The sequence below is a fragment of the Mobula birostris genome, chromosome X (assembly GCF_030028105.1).
Source record: "Mobula birostris isolate sMobBir1 chromosome X, sMobBir1.hap1, whole genome shotgun sequence".
NCBI lineage: Eukaryota > Metazoa > Chordata > Chondrichthyes > Myliobatiformes > Myliobatidae > Mobula > Mobula birostris.
The window spans coordinates 26,908,679-26,928,537 of record NC_092402.1 but is presented as its reverse complement, the minus strand read 5'-3'; the positions used below and the strand labels follow the sequence as shown (position 1 = coordinate 26,928,537).

At 41.3% G+C, this 19,859-nt stretch overlaps 1 protein-coding gene across 6 annotated transcripts in view; it reads left to right on the top strand.

Annotated features, from left to right (window-relative positions):
* spop (speckle type BTB/POZ protein) overlaps nucleotides 1-19,859 on the top strand; it is a 129,828-nt gene that overhangs the window by 91,008 nt on the left and 18,961 nt on the right. For all 6 annotated transcript variants that reach the window (XM_072249075.1, XM_072249079.1, XM_072249077.1 and 3 more), the window contains 3 exons: nucleotides 7,658-7,835; nucleotides 9,798-9,853; nucleotides 11,404-11,526. In XM_072249075.1, the coding sequence (XP_072105176.1) occupies nucleotides 7,658-7,835; nucleotides 9,798-9,853; nucleotides 11,404-11,526 (357 nt within the window). The remainder of the gene's footprint in view (nucleotides 1-7,657; nucleotides 7,836-9,797; nucleotides 9,854-11,403; nucleotides 11,527-19,859) is intronic.

Genomic DNA, 19,859 nt, shown 5'->3' with positions numbered 1-19,859 from the left:
GAAAGAGCTGACTGATCAGTCAAAGAAAACCTGAGATGCAGACCAATAATTCTATATTTAAAACGAATTGCAGTAGGAATAAACTGGTATTGAACTTGTGCAAACAGGTGGGATTAGTTAGATCAACATGATTGCATGGTGGGCCTGTGTTGTGCTGTTTTGTGGTTTGACCAGTTGATTTGTGTTCTTACAAGCATTTTGCCCGATCAGGATGATGACTGTGGTATAACAGTGACTTTAAGTTTGCTGGTTCTGACGGAGGCTTTGTTCTTTGTTGTTTTTGAAATTTGGGAAACAGACACAGAAACTATAGAACTGAGGCAAAAGAATAGTGAGGTCATGGATGGTATCCAGGTTATGGAAGAGGATGGTACTTGTGGAGGTGAATTAGGGTGGAAAAATCCCCAGAGCCTGACATAGAAACATAGAAAATAGGTGCAGGAGTAGGCCATTCGGCCCTTCGAGCCTGCACTGCCATTTATTATGATCATGGCTGATCATCCAACTCAGAACACCACCCCAGCCTTCCCTCCATACCCCCTGACCCCCGTAGCCACAAGGGCCATATCTAACTCCCTCTTAAATATAGCCAATGAACTGGCCTCAACTGTTTCCTGTGGCAGAGAATTCCACAGATTCACCACTCTCTGTGTGAAGAAGTTTTTCCTAATCTCAGTCCTAAAAGGCTTCCCCTCTATCCTCAAACTGTGACATGGTATCCTCTTTGACCTTGCGGGAGGCTAGTGCAGATATTTAAAATGTCCTTGGTCTGAGTGAGATGCTGAAAGACTAGAGGATAGCTAATGTTGTTCTGTTGATTAAGAAAGGCTTTAAGAATGAAAAAGGAGGTTGTAGGCTGATGAGCCTGAAGTTAATCATGGGTAAATTATTGGAAAGTATTCTAAGGAACAGGATAGATAAGCTTTTCGATAGACAGGGCCTGATTATGGATCGTCAACACGTTTCAACATGATAAGGCAGCATTATCACAAATAAATTGACATTTATTAAGGTGCATTTATGACGCAGGTCGAAAAGTAATTAATATGTTATGTGTGATGAGATCTGGGTGGTGGCAGGGAGTTCAATAATCTCGTGGCCCATGGGAAAAGCTCTTTCCTATTCTAACAGTTCTTGTCCTAATGCTATGGTACCTCCTGCCTGATTGTAGAGGGGTCAAAAAGATTGTTGGATGGATGGGATGCGTCATTGACAATGCTGAGGCCCTGCATATGTAGCGCTCCTGATAAATATCTTGCATGGGTGGAAGAGAGACCCCGATGATCCTCTCAGCAGTCCTTGCAATCCTTTGTAGGGTCTTGCAGTTTGATGCTTTGCAATTCCCATACTAGATGGTGATGCAGCTGGTCAGGACACTTCCAATGGCGCTGTTGTAAAAATTGGATAGAATGGGGAAGGGGGAGTCTTACTCACCTCAATCTCCTCGGGAAGTGGAGATGCTGGTGTGCTTTCTTAGAGGTGGTGTTGAGGAAAACAAGTGAGGTTGTCTGTTATGTGTAGTAAGTAGTGGTCAGCCTGCAGCTTCCTAAAATCCACAATCATTTCTTTAATTGTGTCCATGTTGAGATGCAAAATTGTTGAACTCAGCCTCATCAACAACAATGACAAGATGGTGTACAGGACTGATAGAAAGGTCTAATCACTGTTGTGTCATTAGAAAATTGAACTGGATCTAGCAGTACACTCATGCGTCAGTAGTGGGTAGTGTATGCATTCCTGGAGGGCACCTTCAGACCGCTCTGCCCGGCACCCCCAGATTTAGCCCAAGGCAAATCACGAGACAATTTACTATGACCAATTAACCTGCTAACTAGTATATCTTTGGACTGTGGGAGAAAACAGGAGCACCCAGAGAAAATCCATGCATTCCACTGGGAGGACATACAGACTCCTTACAGATGATCTTGGAATTGAACTCTGAACTCCAATGCCCCAAGCTGTAATAGTGTCGAGCAACTGCTGTGCTACCGTGACTAGAACCAGAGTTCATAGATTTAGGGTACAAAGTGAAGTATTTATGGAGAACCTGAGGCAGAACTCCTTCACTAGTGTGAGTATAGAATGAGCTGTCAGTGGAAGTGTTAGATGCAAGTTCAATTTTTTTAGTCAGAGGGTGGTGAATCTATGGAATTTGTTGCCACGGGCAGCAGCGAAGGCCAAGTCATTGGGTGTATTTAAGGCAGAGATTGATAGTTATCTGAGTAGCCAGGGCATCAAAGGTTATGGTGAGAAGGCGAGGGAGTGGGACTAAATGGGAGAACGGATCAGCTCATGATAAAATGGCGGAGCAGACTCGATGGGCCAAATGGCCGACTTCTGCTCCTTTGCCTTATGGTCTTAAGTTCCATCTCCCATTCCTTTGCCCAGTTTTCCAGTTGCTCTAGATTCTGTTGTAACCTTAGGCAACCACCTTCATTGTCCACTTAGCTACCAATTTTGGTATCAGCTGCATACAAATCATGCCACTTACATTCTCTGCCACATCATTAATAGCTTTGTGCATGGGAAATTGAATCACACAAATGTGAATGAGTTTTTTTTTTGAGAATTGGATTAGAGGATTGATGAGGGCAGGGTGGTGAATGTTGTCTACATGGATTTTAACAAGTCTTGACGAGGTCCTGCATGGATGGTAGGTTAGTCTGGAAGATCAGATCACAATTGATCCATGGTGAGCTAGTCAACTGGATGTATAAATTGGTTTGGTGGAAGGAGGCAGAATGTGGTAGAGGGTTGTTTCTCAGATTGGATGCCTATAACTAGTGGTGTCCCACAAAATTTGGATGAGAATGTAGTTAGTAAGATGAGCAAGTTTGCAGATGATGTTACAATTGTCGATATAGTAGACAGTGAAGAGAGTTATCTGAGATTACAGATTGCTAAAATTATCATTAAACTATACATATTAAGTTTACAGTAATCCAAGATTACTACAGGATATCAACTGGGGAGGTGGACCAAAGAATGACAGGTGGAATTTAACTCTTATAAGTGCTAGTTTTAAACCAGAACAGGACTTGCACAGTAAATGGTTGGATTCTTGATGTCCCTGGAGAATAATGTAGAAGAATAGGGACCTAGAGGCACTGGTATATTGTTTCTTGAAAATGGAGATAGAGATGGACAGGATGGTGCAACAGGTGTTTGACATGCTTGCTGCCTTTGGATATGGCATTGAGTATAGAAATTGGTATGTTACGTTACAGCTGTACAAGTTGGTGAAAACCACATTTGGCATATTGTGCATAGTTCTTGTTGCTCTCTATAGCAAGGATGTCATTTGGCTGGAAAGGGTGCAGAAAAGATTCACAAGGACGTTGCATGACTAGAGGACTTGAGTTATAAAGGGAGGCTAGGTAGGCTGGGATTTTCTTTCCCTGGGATGTAAGAGGCTTGAGGGATGACCTTCCAGAGCAGGGATTCCCAACCATTTTTATGCCATGGACGAATCCCATTAAGCAAGCGGTCTGTGGACCCCAGTTAGGAAACCCCCGTTTTGCAAAATAATGAGGGGTGTGTATAAGGTGCATAGTCTGTCATTTTCCCCAGGGGAACTCAAAACTAAAGAGCATAGATTTAAGATGAGAAGGGAAAGATTTAAAAGGGACTTGAGGGGCAACCTTCTTGCACAGAAAGTGAGCATATGGAAAATGCTGCCAGAGGAAGCAATATAGATGAGTACAGTAATGACAACAGACATACGGACATGTGCAGGAATAGGAAAGGCCTTGAGCCATGGTTCCCGGCCTGATATTGGTCTATGGCATATAGAAGGTTGAGAACAGCTGGTTTTGGGGAGTATGGGCCAAATGCAGGCAAATGGAGGACTAACTTATATTGACACTATAGTCGGCATTGACGAGTTGGGCTTGTTTCTTTGCTGTATGACTCTGTTTCTATTATCTTCTGAAGCAGTCTATACACAGGACTTGGTCAAAGGTCTTGCTAATGTCCATGTAGACAAAGTCTACCATACTACACTCATCAGTCTTGTTTACTTGGATAAATCTGAGCAACTCTTTCCCACACAAAGCCATGGTTAAGATCCGTGATCTGTGTTTGCTTTTCTAAATGAAACATAGAATCTGTCTCTCACAATTCAGTAACTTGCTGATCAGTGATGTTTATCTCATTGGTATGTAATCCTCTGGCTTATCCTTGCATTCCCTCTTAAATGCATAAAATTAATCACCTTTCAATCTTCTGGTACCATTCCTATGAACGAGAAAGATGCAAAAGTCTCTGCCAGGACCACAGCAATTTCTTCCCCTGCTTCCTACAATGCCTTAGGGCAACTTGGCCAGACCCTGGGGATTTATCCACCTTTATGCATCTCAAGACTGAAAACACCACCTCTTTTGTAATGTACGTATATTAAAGGACATCACTATTCTCTTCCCTGAATTCCCTAGCTTCCATGAACAACTTCATGATAAATATAGATGAATATAAGGGGACCCATTCTTTGTCCAGTTACCCTATTGCTCCTAATATACTTCCAGAATCTCTTTCATTTCCTTTTTTTGCCCTCCTGATTTCCTTGAGTGTATTCAAAGTTCAAAATGCATTTACTATCAAAATATGTGTACATTATATACCCTTGAGATTCATCCCTTAACAGGCAGCCACAAAACAAAGAAACCCAAAAGAACCCATTTTAAAAAAAACTGTCAAATACCCAATGTGCAGAGAGGAAAAAAAAATCATGCAAACAGTAAACACAAGCAAATAGCGTCCTGAACTGAAGTTCACAAAGAGAGTCTGACCGTAGACCCTTAGTTCAGCACAGAGTGGAGCAGCGAGCTGAACCTGCCTGTTCCTCATCTTGGGGTCCCGACACCCTGATCTTTTCAGTCTTTCCCATGCCTATATCGTCATTCCAAACATTGAGTTCAGTCACTTTGGTACGCTCTGGGGCCTGGACCCCGCTGCCTCGATTTGACCTGTGCTTGACCTTTCCAGTTTGGCCTGCACTTAAATCAATCGAACCTCAGGTCTTCCTCGCTGTTGACGGTGGGTGCGCTGCCTCACCTCACCTCGGATCTGCCACATCAAATTGCCTCAAAGTTGAAAGGGAAGTTACAGTCTATTGCTTGTGATAATTGTTTACCAGAAAAAGAGTGCATACCAAAGTGTTTAGTTGTTTTCCCTGTTTTACTGACCACCTGCCAGAAGTCGCTGAGGTTCACCTGCACTCTCCAAATGTGGTTAATAAAAATGTAATGCATATATGAAGATGGCTGTTCCTATTCCTAAAGAGTTTTGTTTTAAATAGTGGACAGTGTTTCATCATTACTTGGAAAAAGTAGTGATTTTTTTTAAAGCTTGGCTTCTGGTGAGATGCAATGTGTTCAATTGCAACGGCTGCTAAGGGGCCAACCAAAGGTGCTATTTTCTTTAAATGTATGATCGCTAGACCCTGATGGATATTCAGAACTTAAACTACTGCAGGTCTACACATTAGCAAGCTGCTTGTTGGTAGAGAAATTGAAGGAGCTGGAGTTAGTTTGGATCGCGCTGCTGCCTGCACTGGAAGAGTCGATGCACGAAGGCCATCTGTAGCAAGTGATCATCTTGGTTGCATTTCTTGTGATCGCAAAACCTTCTTTGACATTGTTAATATGGAATGCTGCAAGTCTGATTCACTGATTTATTGGCAGACGGCAGGGGCGGGGGAGCTGTCGTAGCGAGGACTAGGCCTCAAGCTGTGGTGTCACTTGTTTACAGCTGCCCAGGAGAGAAGTGTTGCAGTCGATCTGCTTCACCAGAGGTGGTGTGGCACAGTGTCCAAGCTCGAGTCAGTGCTATCTCCAGTGTTCTCAGCAGAAGACATGCCCTATTGTGTTCGATTACAGATTGCTGCACCATTCATGGACCCAGGGTCTTGGACTACATATTTTTTGTGTGGCTGTATTTTACTGGTATCTTGTATGTGCTTGGTATCATGCCTTGTGCTGTGTGTGACTGTTGGTACTGTGTTTTGCGCTTTGGGTCTGGAGTAATGCTGTTTCGCTTAGCTCTGTTCATGGGTATTTGTGTATGGTTGAAAGACAATTAAACTTGAACTACTGCAACAATCCTTTGAGTGAATAATGTTTTTGACTTGGTCAGATGAATTACATGTTTGAATTGTTAATATATGCTATTAGATTCAGGCTTTAGAATGCTTAGTTGGGAGCAGGTCTGGAAGATTGGCAGATGGATTGGGAAGAGGTGTGATAATTTAGCTGAATTCTATACATTTACATTTTGCAGTAGGTGTTAATGGAAATATCTACTGACTGTTGCTGCCTGTGGTTATATGTTGCTATACTGCTAATATTAAGTGAACAAATGCACAAGCCCAGGTGAATACAGAGTTTTGAAATTTGTTGGAAAAAGATTGTGCAATGAAATCTCTATTTTAATATTTTACTAGCTTTCTTGTTAATAATTTGAATTTATCATAAACCACTTTTGACTTGGTGATAACAAAAGAATAAATGATCACTGAAGTTCTCACAACAATAATTAATATTCTTCAAAGCCTCTCACAATCTAATGACTTGTTAATTTGATTTATTTTTCTGATTTTGAAAGCATTTTACAAAACAGCAAAATAGTGTCCTTTCAGCTTCAAGAAGGAGTTATAACATTCAAAATTATTTCACTGTGGAATCATATTGAAGTAGCTTTGGGGTTGTAACCCACCGTTATGGTTATACTGAAGTGAAATAAGCATTTCACTTAGTAATAATTTTCTAAAATTATGCTAATTTGCTTATGACTTCAATTTCATTGGTTATTTGCCAAATGAGTTTTATCAAGAATACCTAATGGCTATTAATATAAAATCTGTATCTTTCAAGGGCTTTGAATCAAGCTTCATATATTGATTAAATAAAATGTGATACTATTTTATAATATGTCTCAGCCTTTAGTAGGTGTCATTAAGGCAATGATTTATTTTTATGCAGCTGGATCACAATGTATTTGGAAGCTGTCACTTTAACATTCATTTGGATTAACAAATAAGTGCATATGGTGTATATTAGTGTATATCCTCTGTATATCTATTGCTCTGTATTTCCAGGTTATTTTGTAAATTTCCTGTTCATTGTTCTGTTAAAGTTGTTATTACTTATTCACCAGGTGTTTAAATTTGAATTGTGTATTAGACAATTTGACAGAAACCACTGTACACAACTGTGAAAGGAAAAACATGTTTTAGTCAAGGCAATAAAAGCTACTACAGATAATTGGAATTGACTTTGTAAGTAACTGAAACAGCAATTTACCAATTCCAAGAACAGCATTATTTTTCAAAGTTTAATAAATTTTGAAATATTTTAGAGCTTTAAGGTATACTCATTTATTAATTTTAATTTTATTAGAAAAGTGGCATTTCAACAAATCAATGGATTATCAAAGTAGAAAATGTATTGTAATGATTTTCTCTTTTAGCCTGTATTATGCTTATGCAGCCTGACTTGGTTTCGTACAAGGTTTATGTACAAAAGCTTTTAAACCTGGATTTTCAAGTGGGATTATGTTAATATTGCTGATGTTGCATTTATTTTAAATAATACAGATTGGAACATTAGGAATTAACTGCAATAATAGTGTGCCACGATTATGTATTTCTTTTGTACTGCAGGTGAGTGTGGTCCAGGATTCAGTGAATATCTCAGGCCAGAACACCATGAATATGGTGAAAGTTCCTGAATGTCGGTTAGCAGACGAGCTTGGAGGATTATGGGAAAACTCTAGGTTTACAGACTGTTGCCTTTGTGTAGCAGGCCAAGAATTCCAAGCTCATAAAGCAATTCTAGCAGGTTTGGAACATTCTTACATTAATATCAATTTTGTCCTACATGTATATCTCAATGTGGTATGGCTCCATGTTAATACAGACTTTTTTTTTAAAGACAGAGTCCACCAATGTAGAACATGTTTCTGTTCACCACATGGTTATCAACCAAGTGGAGCAAAATAAAGTTTAAAAATAAAGGACGCTCAGTGTCATCATTTTCGGAGCATTGATCAATATCTGAAGAGATGAGTTACTATTCCAGGTGTGGCAATTTGTCACGTCCCCTTTTTGGAGTAAAGTAACCATTTTTATTGGAATCTCATACTTGTTGAACTGGGATCCAGAAATTGTATTGATGTGTACTGAAGTTACAAATGAGTTGAAGGGTCTAACTCATAAATAAATGTCATATTCATTCTGTGGTCGCCAAGTATTTATTGCAGAAAGGTACTCAGGAATATTTAGAATAGCATTGTTTAAATCAAAGAACATTAAATCCTTAGTGCATAAAAATGAAGCTACCCTTATTGTTTTATAATAACACAAGGTTCTCGGCCTGAACTGTCAACTGTTTACTCTTTTCCATTGATGTTGCTTGGTTTGCTGAATTCCTCCAGCATTTTGTGGGTGTTCCTCTCATTTTCTTTTAATGGGTGGTCTTGTGAGTCTCAGCCTCCGGCTATAATAATTTGATGCAGCTTAATTTATTTCTCAGATTTTGTTTTTGAACTTTGATTAGTTTTTCCTTCACGTTAGATTATAGTGGTGGTAATAAGTGGGACATCAACTTGGCTATGAAACATGTCCTTGCAAATTATAGCATTGTTGGAGGTAGAAGTACATCTGGAGCAGTTTTGCAGGCTGCTATAAATGATATAGAAGGGTCCGTCCAATAAATTGCACTCACTAGCTTTATTCTCACATACTGATGATGTAATATTATTGTTTATATTGCTCGGAGCAAGAGAGGAAAGTTACAGTGCACACTTATAGTTATGTTCCATTTCATTTGTTTCAAGGCATATATTTTAAATATTTAGTTTATATGGAATTTTTCTTGGACAAACAGTCAAAGATTCCTTTGGGTTTTTCCCTTTTTGCTGCTTTGAAGAAAGGGTTTCTTTTGCTTTTTTGTTGGGTGGTCAAGTTATTAGTAATTTGAACTATTGATTCATTGAAATATTGAACTATTGGTGGATTGATTGTCATTTTGCATTGTAGAAACAGAAAAGGTAATTTAAAGCTGTGTGATTCTAGCTTTCAATGAATTGGAGCCAGTAGGAAGAATTATATTTAGTAACAAGTCTACCAGTCTGTCAGTAATGATTGGAGACTTCACTAGCCAGAAAACATTAGTTTCCACATCAGTTTTGGGGGAAAAAAGTGATAATAGATGAATTTGCACTTAAGCTCAGGCACTGATGTATTTTACATGAATTGCTTGGATGTTTTCCTTTACCCTTAAGGTAAATAAATCAATGAAATATTTTTGTGTACGTAATAAATTCTTGATACATATTATTACAACAAGTTTGCTTTGTTTATATACCACCAGAATGCCATGATTTGTAGGTTGAAGTTTGTGCATTGTATGATATATAATAGAAAATGATGTCCATTATATCCCTGAAAGTCATAGACTTTCAAAACAGTCTCAAAAAAGGAGTGCTCTGATTTTTATTCTTGTTCTTCCTTCAGTTTGAATTAGTACTAACAATTTGATCTAGAGCTGCACTATGGATTGATAATTCATTCTCTTTTTTCATTGAAGTATGAACATTCTGAATTATTTAAGTCTGCCTTCAGTTTTCTGAAGTTTAAAATTTACATAGAACAATTTAGTTGCAGTAGATTATATCATGTTGTATTTTGCCTGCTGCCTTCATTCAATGTTTAACTTACTAATTTAACTTTTAATGGAACAAACCTTTGGTAGTTAATTAGAACATGAAAACCTGAATTAAAAAACATATGTTTATTTTAGCTCGTTCCCCAGTCTTCAGTGCTATGTTTGAACACGAAATGGAAGAAAGTAAAAAGGTAATGTATAATCAAAAATAATATTAGTGGTACTTTGCCTCTGACATGTGCAATATTTTTATGAATTGTATTCACCACAATGGAAAAATCTAGATGAAATGCTACAAATAGTTCCCAAGTTTCCTTTCGTGCTTAAATGAAAACATCAGATTGCATATCCACTGATAATATTAATTTGAGAGGTCTTCTCACTGAGCTTCTCTTCTGACAACAGTGATGGATACAGTTTTGGCCTGAAGTTATTTTAGATTTATCTGGAAACATCAGATTAGCCTGTATACATGATTTCATATCCTTGGGCGGATATATACACGATTGGACTAGTTTGCTGAATATCCTCTTGCATCCAAGATTATGCATAAAATATTGCTCCTTCTATACCTTTAAGAAATCCTAGAATGCAGAGTTAGGTTGAGAGGAATAATTAGTACTTATTAGCCTTGCCAGTTTTTAATATATGCAGAGAAAAAATGTACTTTATCCAGCGAAGTGTTGTCTTTCATGTGTAGATTTTTTTTTTACAAAAAAAAGGTGTAGTTAGGCAAACTGGAATAACAAGATAGTTCTGTACAGTATTTGTCATTGTTACAAAAATCACTCCTTGTAATAATGATCAGAGAAGCACAGAGAAAATCTATATTTACCAACAAGTACCTTTATTGTCTCAATGGAAGAGCACATGAACTTATACAACCGATACATTGTGTGCACACCTACTAAGTTTTCCTGACCTTCCATGAACAGTCAAAGAACAGAAAAGATATTACAAGTTAAAAAGGAGTTTCTGCTGCTGGCCACATGTTCCTCGTTGTCTCGTATCGAATCTTCACGTGTCCATGGGGCACCACACACCCATGATGGTTGTTCTCCTACAGAGTTACTGCTGCCACCACACTTGGAGCATCTGCCTTTATGTTCATTTCTTACCAGTTCAAGTATTGCATTGCAGTGTCATTGGCTGTAGATCATGTGTCTGACTTATAACACATTTTTTTATTGGCTGTACTCCAACCAGCATCCATTTATTGCCCTCTTTCCACCCAGTGACAATCGGTAATTTGTTGCTCTTTGTCGTTCAATCAGCTTGAATTGCACAGACCAGACGTAGACCAACATTTACAAATCTGCATATTATATCCAACCAAAGAACACCTCACAAATAACTTCTTATTTGGAAATGGTCCCCAGTTCAGCAGATTACCTGAGATATCATTGTGTTGACTTTAAAACACTGATCAAGCTAAGCAACTTTAACTCGAAATAGAGAACAGAGTGTCTTCATAAAATGGCAGCCTCCATCTCCTCCCTCACGGCAAGAACAAAACCAATTGGTCTGTCTGCTTCCACTATTCTTGAGTCCTTCAATTTCACTGATTTGTACACTGTAGTTCTTTCTGGCCAACATCATGTAACAGTTGTAATTCTGTAATTAAAGTCTGAGTTAGTACAATATTTAATTTTTATTTCTTTATTTTGCATGAAATGTGGACACTAAGCAAGAGAAGATGGATTTAATTCAAAATTCCCTTTTCCCCCTAATTTTGTTACAGAACCGCGTTGAAATCAACGACGTGGAGCCTGAAGTATTTAAGGAGATGATGTGCTTTATTTATACAGGAAAGGCACCAAATCTTGACAAAATGGCAGATGATTTGCTTGCAGCTGCTGATAAGGTGAGATAGGTGGCCGGGAAGAATCCTTAGTTGACTTGTACTTATTAAATGAATAAAATGAGTTGAAACCAGTCTACTTGCAGTTATGTGCCACTCATCCCCAAACAAATACTTGTAATGTTGACCACTGCCTGATGTGGAGTTGAAGCTCTGGAGTTTTCAAATCCAGTCTGGTATGTTTCCAGCTCAACTTACACTTCAGTGTCAGTTCATGATTCTCTGTATTCCAGTTTCAATAATGGTAGACTTCTTCATACAAGTTCCATAATTTGTACCCCAACCAGTATTATATTACCAAATGATTTGCGTTAACAGTTGCAACTAACTCGCCATGTAAAATATCACTTAGGAAATATGACTTTAGATAGTACGATATCTGACTTCCAATTTCTCATATTTTACATGACTTGATCTTAAGGCTTCCCTTACCAGCCTAGTTTTACATCCATTATTTGCAAGTCATCCAAAGAACAAAAGGCAGGTCCTCCTCCGAAGTGTCATTATTACCCTGGTCTTTGCCAACCTCTTAGCTTTTTATTTTTGTCCTTGAGTGTAGACTTCTATGCTTGCTGTCACCATTAAGTACTTTCTTTTTTCATGTGAATTGCTACTTCAGACTCCTGAATTCCAAACTGTACAAACATTCTTCAGTTGTTGAACTTGGCAATGCATTTCTTTCGTCTGCTATTTGTGACTGCTTTCTCAATCATCTTCGCAAACACGAGGAAATCTGCAGATGCTGGAAATTCAAGCAACACACAGCAAAGTTGCTGATGAACGCAGCAGGCCAGGCAGCATCTCTAGGAAGAGGTACAGTCGACGTTTCAGGCCGAGACCCTTCGTCAGGACTAACTGAAGGAAGAGCTAGTAAGAGATTTGAAAGGGGGAGGGGGAGATTGGAAATGATAGGAGAAGACAGGATGGGGAGGGATAGAGCCAAGAGCTGGACAGTTGATTGGCAAAAGGGATATGAGAGGATCATGGGACAGGAGGCTTAGGGGGGGGACCCAGAGGATGGGCAAGGGGTATAGTCAGAGGGAGAAAAAGGAGAGAGAGAAAAAGAATGTGTGTATATAAATAAATAACGGATGGGGTACGAGGGGGAGGTGGGGCATTAGCGGAAGTTTGAGAAGTCAATGTTCATGCCATCAGGTTGGAGGCTACCCAGACGGAATATAAGGTGTTGTTCCTGCAACCTGAGTGTGGCTTCATCTTTATAGTAGAGGAGGCCGTGGATAGACGTATCAGAATGGGAATGAGACATGGAATTAAAATGTGTGGCCACTGGGAGATCCTGCTTTCTCTGGCGGACAGAGCGTAGGTGTTCAGCAAAATGATCTCTCAGTCTGTGTCGGGTCTTGCCAATATATAGAAGGCCACATCGGGAGCACCGGACGCAGTATATCACCCCAGCTGACTCACAGGTGAAGTGTCGCCTCACCTGGAAGGACTGCCTGGGGCCCTGAATGGTGGTAAGGGAGGAAGTGTAAGGGCATGTGTAGTACTTGTGCCGCTGACAAGGATAAGTGCCAGGAGGGAGATCAGTGGGGAGGGATGGGGGGGAACGAATGGACAAGGGAATCGCGTAGGGAGCGATACCTGCGGAAAGTGGGGGGGGGGGCGGGGGGAGGGAAAGATGTGCTTAGTGGTGAGATCCCGTTGGAGGTGGCGGAAGTTACGGGGAATAATATGTTGGACCCGGAGGCTGGTGGGGTGGTAGGTGAGGACAAGGGGATCCCTATTCCTAGTGGGGTGGCGGGAGGATGGAATGAGAGCAGATGTGTGTGAAATGGGGGAGATGCGTTTGAGAGCATCTCGTTCCTTTGTTCCTTTGTTCATCTTTCAAGCAAATCATCTTGTTCCTTTGCTATGGAACTGAGTACCTATGTTCACTTCCTCCTTGTTTCTATCAAAAATACCTTTAAAGCTTTCTGTTTCTGGTTGTCCTTTTTCCCCATGGTTAATTATTTGCTTGTTATCCTTAACTAAGTGCTGAGACATTTTTCTTCATCAGCATTTTTGGTAGTTTTGTGTCACCAGAATTAAATTGTATACCTTCCAACTTTTTTCCTGGAGTCATGTTGGTCAGGTCAATTTTCTTTCTTAGGATCATTTTTCTTTTTTTTGGCATTATAAAGGAAGATAACTTTGTCTATCATTTTTGGCAGTAACTGAATGGAAGATCCTTAACCAAAGTTATAATTGATTTGAATTTAGGAGAATGATGGGAAACTGGAAAAAAGTGGAGAGGATGGCATACTGAATTGAAGGGTTAGAGTGTGGGTAGGGGAAGAGGTTGAAAGGCATTTTCCCAAGATGATATATAATGGATAACAGGATAGTGCCCATTAATATTAGTAGATAGACGTTATGGGTTAAAAATAGGCAAGTAGAATTTAATATCGGGATGCGTAAGATTACAGCAGGAAGCTTTAGTTGCTCTGTTTTTGTGTTTTGTTTCTGCTACTGAGCAAGTATTGAAATTTAAGAGGGTAAGTAGACTCATTTTTAGGATAGTACACAGTCTGGGGAAGTAAACGTGAGGGAGGGATGAGGAAAATTGGATTGTTTCTCACTGGGGCAAATCTTGGGGAAACGTCACAATGAACAGGATAAACACTTGCGGAACGAGCGGACATTTTAGTAAATACAGGGTCATTAATAAAGGTGTATTGGGGGTGAGCAATTTGGGCAGGAGGAAGAAATGCTAATGTCAATGCTAATACTTAGGTTGGATAGATGAATAAGGAAAATGAAATAAAAGTAAATGTGATAAAGACTTTATTTACAAAGAGAATAAGGCTGAGTATTTGCTGGTAGAAACAATGTTTTGTTTCTGTATTGTAGCTTTTTTACTTTAAAATAGAACATTTCTTAACAAGATTAACACATTAACCTGAAGTATGGCAATGGGTGAATTAAGAGACTCCTGGTGGAAACTAAATTTATTGAATTATTGATAATTAGTTTCACATTAAGTTTGAAATTACTTTAGCCACTTTTTTTGAGTTTGATATTTCCGTGGTATGCCCTAGTCATCATCATAATCAGTGATTACTTGTAGTCAAGTATATTTGTTCTGGTGGTTGATCTGGTCTCTTGTAGGTCTTGAGATAACTGAAGAGTCCAATCCGTGATTCATAAGTCCTGTTGCAGTGTTGGCAGGTGTTGGTCATTGAAGTGGTAGTGGATATAGCTGGTTGGGTCTTTCCCAGTCTCTCCTTGTGTTGAAGCTGCTTAGTCTCAGTGACATGGTGGACGTATGCTTCGAGCTGTGCAGTACCCTCATAGACAGTCCTTCTCCAGCTTTTCCTATCCTGTGCTAATTTCTCCCATTCATTCAGGTTGATGTGGCACTTCCTCAAGTGGGTCTTGATATTGTCCTTGAACAGCTTTTTCTGCCCTCCAGGAATGCACTTTGCATCCTTGAGTTGGCCAAACAGGAGTTGTTTAGGGAGATGGGAGTCAGGCATATGGATGTGTGGCCGATCCATCGCAGTTGGTGTTGAGTCACAATTGTGGCTATGGAGTTGATGCTAGCATCCTCCAGGATGCTAGATTTACTATGCCTGTTCTCCCAGCTAACTCCAGAATCTTTCAGAGGCATCTTTGATGGTAAGTTTCTAGGGATCTTATGGATTTTACGTATGTTGTCTATGACTTCGTTCCATATAGCAAGGAGGGAAGGACAATAGTTTTATAGACCAGACACTTAGTGTTGGTCTTGATATCCTGATCTTCAAAAACCCCCCCTTTCTCAGCCTGGCAAAAGCTCCACTTATACAGCCTATTCTGTGATTTATTTCAAGGTCAGTGTTGGCTCTTGAAGAAAGGAGGCTGCTAAGATGTGGGAAATGATCAGTGTTCTCCAGAGAGATGTGGTCAACTTGAATGGTTGGAGTTTTAGGAGCTTGATCTGGATCAGGTTGGTGCAGGACTTGGGTTTTCTTGATGTTTAGATCAAGTCCCAGGAGCTTGTATGCTCTGGCAAAAGTGTCCATTGCTCACTGCAGGTCCTCCTAAGAGTGAGCTATGATGGCGTTGTCGTCTGCGTATTGGAGCTCCATGATGGAAGTGGTTGACACTTTGCTCTTTGCCTTGAACCTGTTAAGGTTAAAGAGCCCACCCACCCCCCCATCTGTCCTATGGAGAAGCTGGACTCCTTGAGGGAGGTCCTGGCCTGTGAGGTGAAGAATGGTTGCAATGAAAACAGCAAACAGAGTTGGGGCACCTGTTTCACCCCGGTCTTAACCTGGTTTGGTCAAACGATCGACCAACTTGGACAAAACTCTGTGGTGACCAGGAAGTAGTGACAGGAACAGGGCAATGAAGTCTGGGAGCACCCAGCCACAACCTGGCACACAGGCAGAGGGTATTAGATTCAGTCGTCTTGCTCTTGATCTGAGGCAGATAGAGTTTTAGAAACATAGAAACATAGAAAATAGGTGCAGGAGTAGGCTATTCGGCCCTTCGAGCCTGCACCGCCATTTATTATGATCATGGCTGATCATCCAACTCAGAACACCGCCCCAGCCTTCCCTCCATACCCCCTGACCCCCATAGCCACAAGGGCCATATCTAACTCCCTCTTAAATATAGCCAATGAACTGGCCTCAACTGTTTCCTGTGGCAGAGAATTCCACAGATTCACCACTCTCTGTGTGAAGAAGTTTTTCCTAATCTCGGTCCTAAAAGGCCTCTATCATCAAACTGTGACCCCTCGTTCTGGACTTCCCCAACATCGGGAACAATCTTCCTGCATCTAGCCTGTCCAAACCCTTTAGGATCTTATACGTTTCAATCAGATCCCCCCTCAATCTTCTAAATTCCAACGAGTACAAGCCCAGTTCATCCAGTCTTCCTTCATATGAAAGTCCTGCCATCCCAGGAATCAATCTGGTGAACCTTCTCTGTACTCCCTCTAGGGCAAGGATGTCTTTCCTCAGATTAGGGGACCAAAACTGCACACAATACTCCAGGTGTGGTCTCACCAAGGCCTTGTACAACTGCAGTAGTACCTCCCTGCTCCTGTACTCAAATCCTCTCGCTGTAAATGCCAGCATACCATTCGCCTTTTTCACCGCCTGCTGTACCTGCATGCCCACTTTCAATGACTGGTGTATAATGACACCCAGGTCTTGTTGCACCTCCCCTTTTCCTAATCGGCCACCATTCAGATAATAATCTGTTTTCCTATTTTTGCCACCAAAGTGGATAACTTCACATTTATCCACATTAAATTGCATCTGCCATGAATTTGCCCACTCACCCAACCTATCCAAGTCACCCTGCATCCTCTTAGCATCCTCCTCACAGCTAACACTGCCACCCAGCTTCGTGTCATCCACAAACTTGGAGATGCTGCATTTAGTTCCCTCATCCAAGTCATTAATATATATTGTAAACAACTGGGGTCCCAGCACTGAGCCTTGGGGTACCCCACTAGTCACCGCCTGCCATTCTGAAAAGGTCCCGTTTATTCCCACTCTTTGCTTCCTGTCTGCTAACCAACTCTCCACCCACACCAATACCTTACCCCAATACCGTGTGCTTTAAGTTTGCACACTAATCTCCTGTGTGGGACCTTGTCAAAAGCCTTCTGAAAATCCAAATATACCACATCCACTGGTTCTCCTCTATCCACTCTACTAGTTACATCCTCAAAAAATTCTATGAGATTCGTCAGACATGATTTTCCTTTCACAAATCCATGCTGACTTTGTCCGATGATTTCACCGCTTTCCAAATGTGCTGTTATCACATCCTTGATAACTGACTCAAGCAGTTTCCCCACCACCGACGTTAGGCTAACCGGTCTATAATTCCCCGGTTTCTCTCTCCCTCCTTTTTTAAAAAGTGGAGTTACATTAGCCACCCTCCAATCCTCAGGAACTAGTCCAGAATCTAACGAGTTTTGAAAAATTATCACTAATGCATCCACTATTTCTTGGGCTACTTCCTTAAGCACCCTGGGATGCAGACCATCTGGCCCTGGGGATTTATCTGCCTTCAATCCCTTCAATTTACCTAACACCACTTCCCTACTAACATGTATTTCGCTCAGTTCCTCCATCTCACTGGACCCTCTGTCCCCTACTATTTCTGGAAGATTATTTATGTCCTCCTTAGTGAAGACAGAACCAAAGTAATTATTCAATTGGTCTGCCATGTCCTTGCTCCCCATAATCAATTCACCTGTTTCTGTCTGCAGGGGACCTACATTTGTTTTTACTAGTCTTTTCCTTTTTACATATCTATAAAAGCTTTTACAGTCTGTTTTTATGTTGCCTGCCAGTTTTCTCTCATAATCTTTTTTCCCCTTCCTAATTAAGTCCTTTGTCCTCCTCTGCTGAACTCTGAATTTCTCCCAGTCCTCAAGTGAGCCACTTTCTCTGGCTAATTTGCATGCTTCTTCTTTGGAATTGATACTATCCCTAATTTCTCTTGTCAGCCACGGGTGCACTACCTTCCTTGATTTATTCTTTTGCCAAACTGGGATGAACATTTGTTGCAGTTCATCCATGCAACCTTTAAATGCTTGCCATTGCATATCCACCGTCAATCCTTTAAGTGTCATTTGCCAGTCTATCTTAGCTAATTCACGTCTCATACCTTCAAAGTTACCCCTCTTTAAGTTCAGAACCTTTGTTTCTGAATTAACTATGTCACTCTCCATCTTAATGAAGAATTCCACCATATTATGGTCACTCTTACCCAAGGGGCCTCTCACGACAAGATCGCTAATTAACCCTTCCTCATTGCTCAAAACCCAGTCCAGAATAGCCTGCTCTCTAGTCGGTTCCTCGACATGTTGGTTCAAAAAACCATCCCGCATACATTCCAAGAAATCCTCTTCCTCAGCACCTTTACCAATTTGGTTCACCCAATCTACATGTAGATTGAAGTCACCCATTATAACTGCTGTTCCTTTATTGCACACATTTCTAATTTCCTGTTTAATACCATCTCCGACCTCACTACTACTGTTAGGTGGCCTGTACACAACTCCCACCAGCGTCTTCTGCCCCTTAGTGTTACGCAGCTCTACCCATATCGATTCCACATCTTCCCGGCTTATGCCCTTCCTTTCTATTGTGTTAATCTCTTCTTTGACCAGCAACGCCACCCCACCTCCCCTTCCTTCATGTCTATCCCTCCTGAATATTGAATATCCCTGAATGTTGAGCTCCCATCCCTGGTCACCCTGGAGCCATGTCTCTGTGATCCCAACTATATCATAATCATTAATAACAATCTGCACTTTCAATTCATCCACCTTATTACGAATGCTCCTTGCATTGACACACAAAGCCTTCAGGCGCTCTTTTACAACTCTCTTAGCCCTTATACAATTATGCTGAAAAGTGGCCCTTTTTAATGCTTGCCCTGGGTTTGTCGGCCTGCCACTTTTACTTTTCTTCATAGTACTTTTTGTTTCTACCCTCACTTTACACCCCTCTGCCTCTCTGCACTGGTTCCCATCCCCCTGTAGTGAACTAACCTCCTCACGCCTAGCCTCTTTAATTTGATTCCCACCCCCCCAACCATTCTAGTTTAAAGTCACCTCAGTAGCCCCCGCTAATCTCCCTGCCAGGATATTGGTCCCCCTAGGATTCAAGTGCAACCCGTCCTTTTTGTACAGGTCACGCCTGCGCCAAAAGTGGTCCCAATGATCCAAAAACTTGAATCCCTGCCCCCTGCTCCAATCCCTCAGCCACGCATTTATCCTCCACCTCATCGCATTCCTACTCTCACTGTCGCGTGGCACAGGCAGTAATCCCGAGATTACTACCTTTGCGGTCCTTTTTCTCAACTCCCTTCCTAGCTCCCTATATTCTCCTTTCAGGACCTCATCCCTTTTCCTACCTATGTCATTGGTACCTATATGTACCACGACCTCTGGCTCCTCACCCTCCCACTTCAGGATATCTTGGACACGATCAGAAATATCCCGGACCCTGGCACCAGGGAGGCAAACTACCATCCGGGTCTCTGGACTGCGTCCACAGAATCGCCTGTCTGACCCCCTTACTATCGAGTCCCCTATCACAACTGCCCTCCTCTTCCTTGCCCTACCCTTCTGAGCTACAGGGCCGGACTCTGTGCCGGAGGCACGGCCACTGTTGCTTCCCCCGGGTAAGCTGTCCCCCCCAACAGTACTCAAACAGGAGTACCTGTTGTTAAGGGGCACAGCCACCGGGGTACTCCCTATTACCTGACCTTTCCCCTTCCCCCTCCTAACCGTGACCCACTTGTCTGCCTCTCGTGGCCCCGGCGTGACCACCTGCCTGCAACTCCTCTCTATCACCTCCTCACTCTCCCTGACCAGACGA